This window comes from Cryptotermes secundus, unplaced genomic scaffold, assembly GCF_002891405.2.
Source record: "Cryptotermes secundus unplaced genomic scaffold, Csec_1.0 scaffold537, whole genome shotgun sequence".
Lineage (NCBI taxonomy): Eukaryota > Metazoa > Arthropoda > Insecta > Blattodea > Kalotermitidae > Cryptotermes > Cryptotermes secundus.
In genome coordinates, this window is record NW_019740661.1 from 1,746,089 (window position 1) to 1,762,660 (window position 16,572).

The 16,572-nt window shown below is 39.4% G+C and overlaps 1 protein-coding gene across 2 annotated transcripts in view; it reads left to right on the forward strand.

Moving 5' to 3' along the window:
• The window catches only part of LOC111872513 (eukaryotic translation initiation factor 4 gamma 2), a 47,813-nt gene extending 32,715 nt beyond the window's left edge, over nt 1-15,098 (forward strand). The window contains exons 13-17 of one of the 2 annotated variants that reach the window (XM_023866510.1): nt 1,969-2,129; nt 2,889-3,140; nt 3,435-3,621; nt 9,170-9,291; nt 14,082-15,098. In XM_023866510.1, the coding sequence (XP_023722278.1) occupies nt 1,969-2,129; nt 2,889-3,140; nt 3,435-3,621; nt 9,170-9,291; nt 14,082-14,153 (794 nt within the window). In that variant the 3' untranslated portion in view covers nt 14,154-15,098. Of the gene's footprint in view, nt 1-1,968; nt 2,130-2,888; nt 3,141-3,434; nt 3,622-8,840; nt 9,040-9,169; nt 9,292-14,081 lie in introns of those variants that run through there. The other variant, XM_033754719.1, reaches the window with a different exon arrangement.
• The last annotated feature ends 1,474 nt before the right edge of the window (nt 15,099-16,572 follow it).

A 16,572-nucleotide genomic window follows, 5' to 3' on the forward strand; every position in this document is an offset into this window, starting at 1 on the left:
CTGCGTGCAAATACACTACGAACACTAACCAGACTCTCAGAGGAAATTACGTTGACCACATAGCCACGCTAACAATGCGTGCTACAAAAGCAACCAACCACTATAACAAGCGACTACGGCCGTCTAAACCACAGTTCCGTCCCACCCTGTTTTCACTCAACCAAACCATGGACATGGACCCAACCACGAGAACCCAATCATGCTCTGCTACCACTTTTTTGAAGCGTGGGTACCCTTCAGAAGATCCTTCTGGGTGCGTATAGGTTCTCGTGAACACAGGACAGGGCGAGCAGGGGAGGACAAAGAAATCAGCAAGGTGGAAATACCCAAAAAGAAATAACCAAATCAAATATTAACAAAGAATAAAGATAGTATATTAATAAAGAAATAATACAAACATGATGTAAATACCTGTATCAGAATGATTGCAGAGTTCGCTGTTCTAAGATAGAATACCACATAGAGAAATTAATTTGGACAGTCGAGGATGACCTCGACCGGTGGTCCGAAATGAGAACAACCTACCCCTTCAACGGTTGGGAAGCCAAGAGCCTAGAGCTCCACTCGGTAGGCTCCTAAGCCAGCTCAGGAAGGGAAGGAGAGAGGGGGAGAATAGAGACAGTAGAGGGGAGAATTGCACACACAGATCACGGACATGAGCCGATGTCACATTACTACAGCACTGTTGCTGATTTACACACTTTACAATGACTCCTCACTAATCATCTCACTCTATTTCCACTAGTCTTCGCTATCCGCTTCCTGGCAACGGATTTATAACATGGAAACTGTAAAAGTGTCGCTAAAGTACACACTTCCAAACCCACTGCACTATGACACACACAAATTTCGTTTTTGTGATTCCGCTGCGACTATTTCTCTCTCTGCTCGCTCAAGAATTCTGCTCACTTTATAGCCAAGGAATGGACATTGACCAAAAGTAAACGTATATCATGTTACACCTACCCACTGTTGCTGTGTGACAGCCACCTACTGTTGATGTGTGATGTCACCCTTCCTACGCCAACTGCCAGACACAGAAAACACAGTTTGCTCTACTGTTGCAGGGGTGTATTTTATTTACAAAGCTGATGCCTGGCAATGGGTTGATCAAATATATTGCCAAACTTGTTTATGTTAATGCAGAAGTAATAGAAAAGGTGTTGTATGAGATGGTGATTGAAGAATCATCTTTCATGTAATGCCTTATAGTCTGGTAGAATTTGCTGACTTTTGGAGGAACATACTGCCTCCATCTCCAGGGTCAAAGTGTAAGCCAAATAAGCAGGAAGCACTTTGTTTGCTGAAATGTCTGTAAGCATTTATTAGGCTACGTGGTGTTCCCAGAAGTTGTACTGTTTACAGAGTAGCACTTGCTACAGTGGAAAGTCAGAAGTGCTGTTGAAGTAGAAGACTTGCTGTGCTTAAATTGATAAACTGACAACTCACAGGAAAGTGCTTGTGAAAGGAAACTTGTTTGTTGGATAGGCCATACACCCCTGTTTATGGCTGTCCTTGATTTCAGATGGAATACACGTTTCCCCATAGACGGACTTAGAAAGGCGTTTTGCAGTATGTGTGTTACCAGTGTGTGACTTTCTTTGTGAGGGTGTGTTAAGTCAAATGGCATGAGTGTGCCATGCGTTTGACAATAATAAGATATGTTTTTGTTAACCAGTGAACGCCTTATTGGGCCTATCCAGTTTTTCAGAGGAAATGTTTTTACTAGCAGGTCGTGCTTAATATATTTTCCATGTTGGACCAAATTCTTGTTCATAATATTTTGCAACTTAATGGATCATATGTTTAAATGTGGTAATATGGTGTGCTAATCTCAGGATTGTAGTAAAAATAAAATTACTGTACAAAGATGCCACGACTAAAATTTTCAGGTCTAGAAAGAATTCTCTATTTTTGAAATTACGAAGTGGCCCAAAATTTTACCAGTCTGCTTCTAATTCTCATTAGGTTTTGCAGCCCATGCTGTCTCGGAAGAGCTCATTACTCTTGTGGAAATCTCAGAGATAACAGAAAATGGTGCATATTACCCTTTGTTCATGCTGATTTTGCAACAACTTTACAAGACTCAAGGCAAAACAAGATTAACACAACTCTTCAATAATAGTAAGGTAAGATTTTTTGACTGTGGTCACTATCTTCAAGGAACTCATGTACTTTATACCTTCATGCCTACTCTACTTTGATTTCACTTCAGTCCAAGCAGCATTTGTCAGTTTATATTTTAAGTTATTTTAATTCCAGTTAAATTTTCCCAGCTTAGATCAGAAGAAAGTTCCCTGCATGCAAGGTTCTCTTCTTGTTCAGATCCCCCACCCCCACATGCAGAGACTTCAAATGAAGATTTCACTGTATTTGTTACTTACAGTTCCAAGCAAGGCAGATTCTTTTGTGACATTTTCTGTTCATGTTAATTCCAGTCTATTTTCATTTAATTTGTTGTATGGTCATTGTATTGATGGTCTTGCAGGGCCTTGTCCAAACCTTGAATATCACCGTAGACATATTTTGAATTATGTGTTGTGCTGCTGGTTGAGAAACTGTAGTAAGAAATTCTCAGTATTTAAAGTAATCAGATGTTGAATTAATAGGGGCTTATTGTATGCAGAATCAGAAGCAGCCATACAGCAGTGTGGAGCTTTGTTTGATTCTACTATTTCCCTTCATCATCAAGCCTTGAGGTGTTTGAGTGTAGGTCATTTTAAATTGAGGGAATTGGTATGTACACTGTACAATCTCTTGTGAGATCTAAATGTTTGGAATCCCTGGTTTTCATGAAAGTGTTGTGCTTTGCTTTGGGGGGGGGGTCGAGGTGTGACATGTTCTGCAATGCCATTTACACGAGCTATAGGTAGTTTGGAACATTGCAGGTTAATCTGTTGAACATGTTGCCTGAAGTGGACCGAACTAAGGACCGACTCTCAGAGATCCTTGATGACCGTGGACTCACATTTCTGTTTCCACTTCTGCGGATCCAGTCGGAACTGTGGAAACAGTTGCAGGCAGATCCAAATCCTACTCAGTTCTATAAATGGATCAAGGAGAACCTAGATCCATCACATCACACAAATGCTGGATTTATCAATGCACTCATGACTGTGCTCGTCAGATACATCACTCAGGTAAACTAACTAGTGTTCAGGATCAGAGTAGCTTTGTAGCCACTAAAATTGTGTATCCAGCCACATCATTTTGAGCTACTTGTCTGGCACATTATGAAGTGTCTTGGCTTTGCTGCCCTGACATCTCTCACTGTTAAAATAATTAAATTTGTCTAGGTATGCTCATAATTGGATTGCAGACTTCTTTTGTACAGTGTGTAGAATATAATAGCAGGAGGTGTTAACTATAACATTACAGAACTGAAGGTGCCATTGAGGCTGTCACCACAGCTAACTGCTAACATGATTTATTAGGAATCTACATTGGTTGAGGGGTGTGACCCAAACACAGTCCCTGACAAGGCTCTGCAGGAGAAGGAGAAAGCATTGCTTGAGAAGTTGAAACCGGTGCTGCAGGCATTCCTTCATGAACAGACAGACCTGCAAGTGATGGCCGTGTACTCTCTGCAGGTCTACTGTTACTCACTGCACTTCCCAAAAGGTAACAACAAACATTCTGCATGGATTCTTCATACATTCAACATTAAACTGTCGATTCATGTGTGGAGTATGACACCTCTGTACTGTTACCCTTAGTTGTCTGGGAATGTGGGATTTTAAATCCTCTGGGACTGGATGGTGGCATAATTTTATCTTGGGAATTAATATTGGTATTATTACATGATAAAGTGTGACTAAAGATGGGGTTTGGATTGGTAATTGGATTTATTGAACACATACAGATTTTAACTACTATAGCACTGTTGCTAATTCACACACACTGCAGTTCACTGCATCACATACTAAGTCGTCTCAGTCTGCTGTGTGTTCACCGGTTGTTTGGTAACAGCTTCCATCACCATAGCTTCCTAAACTTCTCACACTCTTGCTGGCTGTTGCCTATCACTGCAGCTCCTGGGATGATTTTTTTATTGGTAGTGGGTTGGGACTAAGTCCCTTGTACTGCGGTCACTTCTGGCCTATTGTACCAGCCCCAGATCATAGGTGAGGGTGATTGTGGAGCAATTGGTGGAATGAAGATTGGCAGGGGAAACCAAAGTACTCGAAGAAAACCTGACCCGGCGCCACTTTGTCCACCACAAATCCCACTTAATCAGACGCGGGATCGAACCTGGGCCACTGCGGTGGGAAGCCAGCAACTAACCACTTGAGCTATGGTGTGGCCGTGAGCTGAATTTACTGGCTTCCATTGACGAAGCTCTCAACTTGACTCCACTCCACTAACTGAACTCAGCTCAGTCAGTTGTGTGTTATAGCCTCGGAGCAGACCCAACAGAAAGCACCATTCTTCTGTTGATGTTGGTGGTATGGTATCACCTATTCCATTGCAGTGGCACTCTCCGCCTGGTGCTAGACTATGGCAACATCACTACCCCAGCTCTCTTCTTGTTAGGCTGATAAGTTGTTTACTGTGCTGTAACCTAGTAATGGCCCTCTGCATGCTACATTGCACCCTCATTAAGGCTCTTTGTCCTGAATAGCCTACAGGCATACTACCATTTCTTCTTTTCTGAGGGCTGTGCTTTGATGTCTGATAGGTCCTGCCTTCCTTCCCTATGGCCAGTTTTTCACAGTGATTACTCTCCAACTGCTCCCATTGCACCCTCCTAAGCAGATCCCTGATAAGGGTTTCAGTCCAGGTATACCACCATCGTCCTTTTTTTGGTCAGCGCAGGCAAAAGTTCCGAGAGTCATCAGTGCTCCTACGTCTCTGGCCCTTAAGCTGCTAACAGTCTCTTCTTTCTCTTGGGTGGTGTCTGGCTCTTCCACAATATCTCATTTTCCATAGTCTAAGGGAACACTCAGCTGCTCGCTTCATGACCTGCAGCCTGACGATTTGTCCAAAGGCCTTGTAAAATATTTTCCTGCTCCCCAGATGCAGCTCTTGCCTCAATCTTTGGTCCTGTATGCCATTGTTGCGTTTAGGTCTCCCCTGCTCTGAGTAGCAGCCATCTACATGCTACAAACAACTCCATGGCTTGAGTCTGCAAGTGAACTATACTGACCAAGCGACTGCTGCTTATCAGAAAAGTTAGTGCCAACTTTAGCGTCTACACGCTACTGTATTAAAAAATGGAATTCTCAGCTTCCTGGAGCATGCATAATTACAGTAGTGCAACTTGCAGCCTGCAAAGGTTAATACTAATGATGTTTATAAACTTAAAGGAGTTCAATTTGAGTTTAATTTTTGAGTTCAGTCACATTCGTCATGTGAATCTGCAACAACACATTACACACTCATCTCCCATTACTGAAGAGTCAGACCATTTTTAGGTGTCTTGTATTGACTCTGTATGGTCTGGTATGTGCCTCTACTGTTAGGTTTCTTCTGTTCCCCCTTTTATTTTGTCTGTAAAAGAACTCAGGATGGGAAATACTAACCTTCATTAGCCATGTGGCACATCATTGTTGTGGTGGGCCTACAGTTCAGTTGGACATGTTGTTAGAGTACCCTTTTGTATAGCGCCAGGCTGTGGCAACTATGATACTGAAACTTTTGTTACTGCTGTCTATATACCTCTGTTATATATTGTGACACATGGGCCATTTCTAGGAAACGAATTGGTAAATGTGTTGCCAGGGAGAGATTGATTCATGGAAACCAGCTGGTTATGGAATACGGTTTACATGCTATGAAAACTGGAAGGTTGTAAACACATGAAAACAGACCGTTGCTATGAAATTAATGCATGTTTCCATAACAACAAATGAGGACAGATTGACATAGGAATTGTTTGAGGTGGTGATCTCTATAAAGTTCTCTCGTGTGTTTATACAGTGGGAAAAATGAGTGTGGCTGTAGAAAGGTCAGGTTCCCGAACATTACAGTTAGAAGACTGGAATAATGTGCACTGTTTAACCTTTAACATACAGACTTTTAAATTGCCGGGAGCCCTCTGCGGCCGGAATTTAAATGTCCCCCCCCCCCCCAGAAACACCAGTGACTGTGATATTCAGCCTTGAGACTTGGTGATATTGAAAATATAATCACATATACAATAATATTTTGTTCAGACTGTACGCGAGTTTGAACTGTGTCACTTCACAGTTTACGATACCTTGCACCCTGTTGCTCGTGCCACTTCTCGAAGCAGTCCACGGCACACAGAGCAACATCACAATTTTTGCGACAGAAAATGGTGCTCCTGCTTTTCTTATTTAGCGAAACACACAGTGTCTTTATTTGTTTCCCTTTGGTTGGCCAGCGTTGTGAATGTTTCACCTCCAGTTGACTCAGTTGAGCCCCAGATAACCTTGGCCTCCCCTGAGAAACGCCACTGACCGTGATATTAGCCTTGTGTGATTGAAGAATCATCTTGGGGGAGAGGGGTTTCCAGCAGAATCAAATAAATGATGTTGATTGACAAAGTGACACACTCACCTGTTAGTAATACTCGCAAAATAGTGCTGCAATGTAATTATAATACTAGTCGAAAAGAGTGCCAGTCCAACACTGATACCGAAAGTCACAGTGGCAAAGATGCCTTTTACTCACAAAGTAATACTTGCTCAGTAGGTTTATACCTCTTCCAAGACACAAAATAAAAATGATATATAAAGAAATATATGACAGTCTGACACTGACTTTTTAACTGATGAAGAAATATTAGACAATCCGACACTGACTTCCTAACTGATAATTCACCACTGAAAACTAATCCTTGAATATGTCGTGCTTCCTTGAAAGCTCTGCAAGCACTCATCTGCAAGCATCGATGAATATTTCCTTATCGGTTCTCAAAAGAAAGCTGGGCTATATTTGGCCGACCAGGTTATAAACAGTCATATCTAAACGTAAATAGTATTGAAACCAGTACCTTGATAAACGATTTCATTGTTTAGAGCTAAGGAATGAACCACTGACAGTGACCTTACTGGGTTTGTTTTGGTTTCAAACCCAAGATCAAATTGTCAGCACTCTCAAAGAGAGCAGTGTCCTGCCGCGTATAAATATAACATTGGGCCAACAAGGGGTGCTGCTTGCTGCATATATATATATATAAAACATTAGGCCTTAACGGTTAAATATCGCTCAGAAGTTTCCATTGTAGCTTGTTACTCTCTTTCACAGTAGTAAACCTTTCCTCGAGACAGTATTCCATTTTAATGGTGAGATGTTTTATTAAAAGGAGTGTGAGGTTGGCATGTAGTTGATAAAGATAATAGTGCTGGATTTATCAGTGCACTCATGAATGTGCTTGTCAGATACCTCACTCAGGTAACTAGCCCTGAGGATCAGAGTAGCTTTCTGGTAGTACAATTAGAAAAATGACAAAATGTAATATGTTTTATTTTTATCAGTATCAAACAATTTTTCATATATTTGTGCCAAGGAAACCATGTGGGGAATTACTGCTGTTGGTAGTACTTCGAGCTTCTGTCCTGGTAACATATTTCTGCCTTTCTTGTCTGCTGTTCTCACAGCAGTGTGACTTGTGTGTTAGTATATACTGCTGCATCTTGTGTGTGTCTTTTTGCTACAAGCTTAAAATATTGTCACAAGACATTTATATATGTTGCACTCAAATCTGAAGCAGCCTTTCAGATTTTATTTCTGAAATGAGGGAAAGAGCCTCATTTTCCATTTGTTTTTACACTTCATTAATTGAGTGTTTGAATGAAACCTGGTCTCACTGGGAATGGAACCTTGGAAGGATGTATTGGTATACCATTGCATCTCTGTTTTTCTGTAGTGAGAACATCTTGACCTAGTATGTTTAATGGAAGTCGGAAGTACCATATGTACTCATGTAATTTACATACTTTTTACTTAAAAGTTATGTCTGAGATCTATGCATAAAACGTTAGAATACAACTTCTCATTGTATAATTTTACACAGTAGATTGAGGGAGTTAACAGAGTAATGTGATATGGCAATGTGGACATTTCCTACCATGAAATTTCTTCACAAATATTGACGTGAAAATTGTTCTTGATAAAGTTTCAAGTGACAGTCAATACAGTTAAAGCTGGTTGCAGTGCGGCAAGGTGGTAATGGATTTTGATCATGCAATTGCTGGGCAAGTGCTGATATAAAAATGCCCAACACATAATTTGAAGAAAGTCGTCTTCTGGGTTTAGGCGCCATGTATTCTTCGTTTTGGCCAGAAGACGACTTTCTTCATGGTCATCGCCATGAAAACCTCAAAACTTACACATAATTTGAAGTTCCCATAATGCATATAACTTTCTCAAGAATTATCATTTGAAGCAGTAATGAGGTTAAAAATATGGTTTTTATTTCTTCCCCCCCCCCCTTGAAATTATTTGTCTAAATCCAAGGATGTGTATATTATCTAAGGCCCTAATTGTTAACTAAATTGTTTCTCAGTTGAATCTTGTTAAGATTCCCCCTTTTTTTCACTGTTATAAGACCAAGTGTGTGGCTGATGAAAGTGTTTTGTTTGGTCCTTGATCACTGGAGAAAGCTGTACAGCACTCTAGTGGTAAAACAACCTTAATTGCATTCAAAAAATGTGTTGACTATACTTAAATTTTTAGAATATATAACATGTGCACCAGTTCCAGAAAATTACACAAAATGTGAAGCAGAGAATAGTGCTGCATTTGCAGAAAGCATGGCATAGGATGCTCAAAAATGAGGGATTTTAAATTAGAATAGTTTTACAGTACATTTTCATCTTTGTTTACTTTGGAGTTTTGTTAGTGCACGTTTTTTTCTGTCCCTCATTTTTCAGCCAGATGCAAATCTTGGAAGGGGTGTTGGAACTTTTCAACATTTAAGAACTTCTCTGGAGCCTACCTCATACCTATCCAAAGGATACTGAAAGCTTTTTGAACATGAGATCATCTAGTGTCAACATCCATGATGTCCATATGCCTTCATGACATGAGGCTTATGTCTGGGATAAAAATGTATTATTACTGGTTATTCTTCTGTTTCTGAATTGTTTTCTAAGTATGTGGAAAGTTGTGTGATTTGTGAATGAATTTGGTTGCACTGCACACATTGTGCTGCAGTTTGATTTATATTGCTTTGGTTATAGTTTGTAAGTTGTTCTTGCAGGTATGCTGCTCCGATGGTTTGTAAATCTCTATGACCTGGAGATTGTGGAAGAAGATGCATTTCTCAAGTGGAAGGAAGATATTACTGATGCTTACCCTGGCAAGGGGAAGGCTCTGTTCCAAGTGAGTTATTATGCACGTGAGTTTGTGACTTGAAACTCACCTTGATAAGAGATTGAGTTATACATTATGCATGAAATAATAGCATGTTTTCTAACCTCAGAGCAACTTCAGTCATTACAGAAATTGTTTCATTTCTCACTTCCTATGAGGTAAAGTAAGCAAGTGGGGGAGAAACCCCATCAACTTGACATGACAATAAACTGTGCTATTTGTTCCTTCCTCATTGTTGACAAAATGTAATATGCTGTATTTTTATCAGTATCAAACCATTTTTCATATATTTTTGCCAAGGAAACCATGTGCAGTAGTAGAGTTTTCTGCTTTGAACTTGAGAACCACTTATCACAAGTTTGCCATCCAAGAGATTGGTAATAACAGCATGGCAGATGTATGGGCCTACAGTGGGCATGACATGGTATTAATGAATCTTGAAAGAAGATATACTTATGAATAACTGAGAATTGTGTAAATTTATTAAAATGTTTATTTTATAGAATAATGCAAGAGCATGGTGGTTGTGTGAAATGTGTGTTTGACTCTTGGTCTTATAGCAATAAGTGATGAACCACTGAAGCTAGGAATTTGAAATTTGGCATATAGGTCGGTAATAGATGAATCCTTTATGGTATCTTGTTTATAAAGCGAAATTAGAAATAGAACTTAAAAAAAAATGTTCCTAAAGAGAGTTTACATGACCATGAGGTGAATGTGCAGAGAGACTGCGGTTTTTGCCATATTAGCAGATCATTCCAAGTACAAGAAGTTGTGCAAGCATGAGAAAATTTTAACTTCTCAGTTCAGATAATACGAGACATCAATTATTGAGTTATTTTTCATTACTTTCATGTCTACATGAGAACCACTTCAAGAACCTTACAAAATATGGCCATGGCATAATAGTTCTGGCCTTAACTATCTGGAAAACAATAAGACATACAGGAAAAGTATATTGAGCATATTCACGTTCATTTGGACTGTTTGTATGGAACAAGTTATGTGTGAGATGCATGCAGAAATGCATTTTGTTCTTCATGTACAGGTTTGTTATTATCTAGTTTTAGCTAAAATTGAATCATGTTTACAGACTTAAATAAAACTCCTGAATATTAAATTCCATAAAAACCTGTGTAGTGGTTCTTGAGTCATTTAATGCAGATGGATGGATAAACAGTGAATCGTTCTGAATTACTGGGTTTTTTTATTATTTTGTCCAACTGGTATTCTAAAAAACTAAAGAACACAGTGTTTCAGAAACTGGATATGTTTCCATTCTCAGCCTCCTCCATAGTGTAAGGCCTTCCATCGAGTTCACTATGGGTCAGAGAGTGTGATTCCTTTTTGGATGTTCTGTCATCAAGAAAGGAATGGCATTGGCCACCAAAGTTTATGGAAAACCCATCCAAGCCAGCTGATAACTCAGCCTCATAGCTAACCATGTGCCACACATGAAAAGAATTTTAATTCAAGTTCTGTTTAATGAAATAAGTAGCCCAAGATATGATCTTCAGCTCAGCAGTTATCCTCAAGGTTTCATCCCCTCGGTCATTAATTCCAAAGGTAGCAGACCTCTAGCTGTGTGGTGCATAAATATGGCTACAGTCTGAAAGAGTTCTTCTAGAAGAATGAAAATTAGCTGGGATGAAGCCAGGATTTTTGAAATTGAAAGTAAGAGCAGGTATAGGAAATACAAGGAATTGGCCCATATGGCATGCTTAACCCACCTGAGAGTCAACTCACTGTGGACATTTCTCCCATTTGGATCCCCCTTTTCACGGTTAGGTTATCAACTCGCAGATAAGAACAGTGTGATGTAAGATTTTGATCATGGGTTTCTATCAGGCTTTAGTCACCAGTGTTCAGCTTTTACTCCAGAGGTGGTGTTAGCAGTAGTCACAAAACAGTTTCACAAAATTTCTCATTTAATCCTATGCATTGTTTTTCTTGGATGTGGTTTGTTGCATAAAATTTTCATCTCCCTTTCTGTCTTAGTTTCCTGCCCGTGCATGCTTTATCACAATTGTATTGTATATTTTTCCTGTTACCTCCCTTTGTCAAAGCGCAGTCTCATGTTTTTATATACCTGTAATTATACTGACTTTGGTTGTCCAGTGATTGAGGTTAGCTTTTTTGAAGGGACCCAATGGAGTAGGTGTCTCCCCCTCACCCGAGGAAATAAAATAGATCCAGTTTCCGGAACACTCTCTAATAATTTAGAATATCTGATGGTGGATGAAATCTAAAAACGCACTAGTTCTGAGTGTCATACACCATCTTTAAAATCTACAGTGAATCATACATACAATTTTGTAACTTCTTCATTTGAACGCATGATGAATAAATATTGCCAGACATGCATTTTTAAACATTAATGTCATATAGTGATGTACTAATTAAGTGGACTTGAGGATTATGTATTTTAATCGTTCTTTGTGGTGAGTACAGTTTATATCCAAAGATGTATGATAGTGTAGTCTGTATAGTAACTGACTATGGGCTGGATGACAGGGGTCAGAGTTTTAGTCACAGTAGGGTCAAGAATTTCTTTCCACAGCATCCATACTGGTTCTGGGGCCCATCCAGCCTTCTGTCCAGTGGGTACCGGGAGCTCTTTCCCCAGGGATAAAGCGGCAGGAGCGTGAAGCTGACCACTCACCTCCAACTAGTGCCGAGGTCAAGAAAATATGATTGTCTAGAAGATGTGGGAGCCTCAACCTCTCACAACCCTCTTGGCGTTCCATGGCCTGTTACAGGGATAACTTTACCTTTTTACATAGCTGTGCCACAAAGTGCCTGTATGACAGCTGAGATGATCATGGACATAAATTTTTAATCTCTCCCACATCCACCTTTCTTGCCTGACATCACTCCTTGTGGCTACCATATCTTTGAGCCACTCAAGGAGGTCTCTTGGTGGAAAGACTCCCTGAATCAGTGACGAAGTGCAAGAGCCTGGGAATGTGTGGCTACACATACAGCTAAAGGATTCTCTCCCCCCCCCACGCATGCACTTGTGCAGAATCCAGGCATTAGTAAAGTGCTGGAGGATGTGCATTGAACACAACAGGATAATATATTAAAAAATGCAAAGCTGTACAGAACCTCTTTGCCCTAAATTAGCTGGTAAACAAATTTTAAGGTTTTCATTTTACTCACCCATGTAAAAGGCTACCAGTTGGGATAGGAGCTTAAAAGGGGCTGTGATTGCATCCTTCTACATCCTTTGTATTTTGGTACTCAGTTTCATCATCACTATCACCTAGTGCTGCAGAGTCTTGCCTACTGACAGTGCCCCGTACATGTACCATAAATACTGACAGTGGCTGGAAGCCAAAAGTGCTCTTGCTAGGTGATGGCCAGTAAACATATTCCCATGGCAGCCAAAACAACATACTGCTGAAACGGATGGGCATACAACAATAGAAGAACTGTTGAAGACAGCGTCTGTTGGGTCTGCCGAGGCTGTGTAAATTGCAACTTTTCAGGCAGTTAGGAAGGTGAAGACACTCCTGGTACCAAGGGTTACTTGTGAAGCAATTGACAGTTGGTAGCAACATGAACAGGACATTGCTGGGATTCTGTTACCGGGCAGTTTCTAGTGAAGCCAGGGAAGACTGATTATGTGCTGTATTGATTTGTAAAATGTGTGAATTAGGAATAATGCTATAATTCTTCGTAGTTACGATTTATAAGTGGTCAGTAAATTCGGTTACCAGGCCATACCCATGTCTAGTCAATAAATAAATGACAGTGTAATGTTGCAGTATTAGTTAAAATTTTGCATATAACCATGGTGCTATTTATTCTCTCATTTATGTTGCTATAATCAGAATTAGTTGACAGAAGTAATGCTTCTGACATGTTCAGGAGCTACCTAGTCAAGAGTAGCAACAGTGATGAGGGTACTGTGGATTCCCAGCGAATGCTGAGTTAGTACCTCAAATGAGGCTGTGAATTGTTCCTTCCACATCCTCTCCAGTTCACTGATCCTGTCACTTAATATTGTCTTGTCTGTGCTGCTGGCAGCATCATAAATAGTCCATAAAAAGATAAAGAAATGAACATGACAACTGAAGGCTCATATTCTGTCATCCATGACATAACCCTAGGACATTGCTTTTGACTTATTCTGGAGATGCCAGGTTTGAATCTTGGCTGGGACAGTGACTATTCTGGGAGACGTTTTTCTTGGCTGTCTTCAGTCCCTCCAAGTAAATGACATAGAAGTATCTGACAGATTAAATCTGACACCGACAACACACAACTTTATTAATTCTAAGTGCTGAAGGAGCAACAGTGCAAATTTTTAATTAACCAAATTTTCTGTAGACATTACTTTCTAGTTGTATTTTGGGCTGAAACGTTTCTGAGTAAAACTGGGAAATGTAGTTTTTGTTATGTATTTTAGTTTAACACAAATATTATATATAATCTAAATTGCCTCCACCATGATAGAGCAAGACTGGCTGGAGCAGTTCCGGAATACTCTGAACATTCATTTCTTGAACAATTGCATAAGGCAGTATGAGTCAACCCCTGCTACCTGAACAGTGTATGTTCATTTGTTTGGTGTGAGTTGAAACATGGCTCATTCTGTAATTATTTGATAAATGTTTGGAGCTGCAGAGAAACTGAGCTCTTAAAATGTTTCAAAACAAGCTGTAATTAACAGTAGTCTGGTCTCTTTCCGTGTATGTTGCTTGGTTTCTCAGCTCTGTCCCATTCCGTACATCCCATAGCAGCATTCGGCTATTTATTGTGAATGAAGAATTAACTTTGTTGGATTTTTGCAGGTAAACCAATGGTTGATGTGGCTGGCTGAAGCAGAATCTGAGGAAGAGGAGGAGGAAGATGGAGATAATTAACTGCTGCATGCTTAGGAACAGTGATAAGGACAGAAATTTGTAGGTGAAGCCATGTTTTAATTCTGCAGTGGAAGGATGAACTCTTCAAAGCATTTTATCTCTAGGATCTAAAGGGGGGAGGGTGGTTAACAAGGTATCTTTTATAGTAGAGTGGTTTTGTGTGGAGATGGTGGTGACAGTGACTTAGAATTATAATGGAGCACCCATTTTAACAAGCAGAATGATAACACATCCACAATTACCAGCATAATATGAAAATTGTAAAAAGAAATACTGCCCTGCGTAGTTAATGAAGGGTCTGCGATTTTGAATTTTTATTAGCACTCTCTGCATTGTTGGACTTTGTGTTTTCTTACATTGCTGGTTTCAGACGTCTTGAGCGGTTAGTGTACTAGTGATTTGGTTGTAGATGAATGTGGTCGAGCAAGAGTGCATGGCTGGAAAAATGAAATCTGAGAAATTCTACCTAGGTTCTATCCAATTATTTTTGTTTGTACTCTTTCCTCCCCTTTTTTTATGAGTCCTTACCATTAAAATGTGCTCCCTTTTTATTGGCTGCTTAACTTAGTTGCCTCCCCTTTAGTTACCAAGACCCCTGTATGTTTTGGCAAAGGGGTTATTTCCTCACAGCTGGTCAAAATTCAGTGGTTTCATAATGAAAGTGATAATGCTGTTAGTATTGTAACTGATTATCTGTTTGTTCTAATTATAATCTTGAATGTCAAGGGGTTAGGTATCTACCATAAATTTTTGTGACTCATTTTTATTCCTATTGTTTACACTGTTATATTAATATACATTAACCATGAGTTGTAGCTTCATTCCAGAGGCATTCTTTGTAAGTAGTGTGGTCATGTCTATAATGAATTGTTATGAATGTCTGTACTGTCTTATATATAATTAAATAAATGCCTTGGTGTAATTTATTAAATTTATGGTAAATTTGTGGTTTCTTTTATTTTAGTCGTGTGGAATATGAAGTGCCATTTATTGATGAAAGTAGGCCTATGTTTTTAAGGTACTGTCAACTGTGAAGTTGTTTTTCCTGTCTGAGTTGTGTTCACAGTGTTGAATTTCATATGATTTGTTATATTAATGCTGTGTAAATAAGCTCTTGCATGAAGGTGTGGGATGTCATTATATGAAGAGACAACCATTTGATGAACTGTTCTATAATATTTATTACAGTTGCACAGTATAGACAGATGAACCTGAGTTTGAAGAATTGAAGAATACTAATAACAAAGTGAACTCCTTGAACACTGAACTAGAATTGTAGAACTGTTAACTGTAAACTTCCACTCAATGTATCTTCTTATAACCTAGAGTTGGACATATAGAAAACATGTCACTGTCCGTGTTGTAGGCTTTGCCTAGCAATATCTGTTTACTCGCTTTGCCTACCAACCGCTGTTTACTCACTGTTGCTAAGCAATGATACTTGCATTGTCACATTTGCTTGACTGTGGGCAGTTCCCACAAAGGTTTCATTATAGTAAAACCCCATGCACATCTTGCTATTTTTTGGCAGTTTCCTTTTTAGGTGCATTTCAGAAAGTGAAGCTGGGCTTATGGACATGTGAATGTGATTGATAAGAAAGTGTGCTGTGCCAAAATGACTGGTGTGTTAATACATACAATACATGCAACAAGATAATACATAGGCATGCTTTGGTGACTTAGGGGCATCCACTGGCTCAGGTGGCATTAGTTATTGTTGCCGCTGGATGTTTCCTTGTGGAAGTCTTCCTGGGCACCAGATGTAGCCAGTTAGCATAGATATGATACGCTGTAGAACTTTATTTTGAAATTTTTAATTTTATGAAGTCGGAAAGAATTGAACAAGGAGTGTTGTGAAGTATTCAATTAAAGAAGAGTTATAAATTGTTTACAGATGACCAGGCAGGCATTTGTTTTTGTGAGGTACAATTTCCGTAACGTACAATTGAATTGTACATGAAATAAAAGAAAAAATTATGCGTTTTTCTTGAGAAAGAGTGGTCTGCTCTAATCTTTTTTTGCTGAATTTCCTTATTTATAAAATTCATGAATGAGGTTTAAAGATTGTTAGACAGTGCTGTTTTCAGTGTAGAAGAGAATAGACACACCTGTCTACTTTATGGCATCAAAGACCCACAAGACCTGAAACTGAAAGAGATTTGCCATGACTGAACGTTTAGTGTGGTATTTCAAAATTTGGGATTTGGGGCCTAATTTTTTTTTAAATATGACTGGCTTCATGCCAAAAATGTTGCAAGCAAGATGTGATTCAGCACCTGGGCTTTTTGTTACATAGGCAAGATAGAGCACCATCTTGCTCCCTGTTACTGGGTTAGAATTACCCAAATGCTGCAGTCCTCTGCTTCTTATAGTTTTGGTTACACTCTTATTCAGCAAAGCCACAAGATCTTGACTTAAG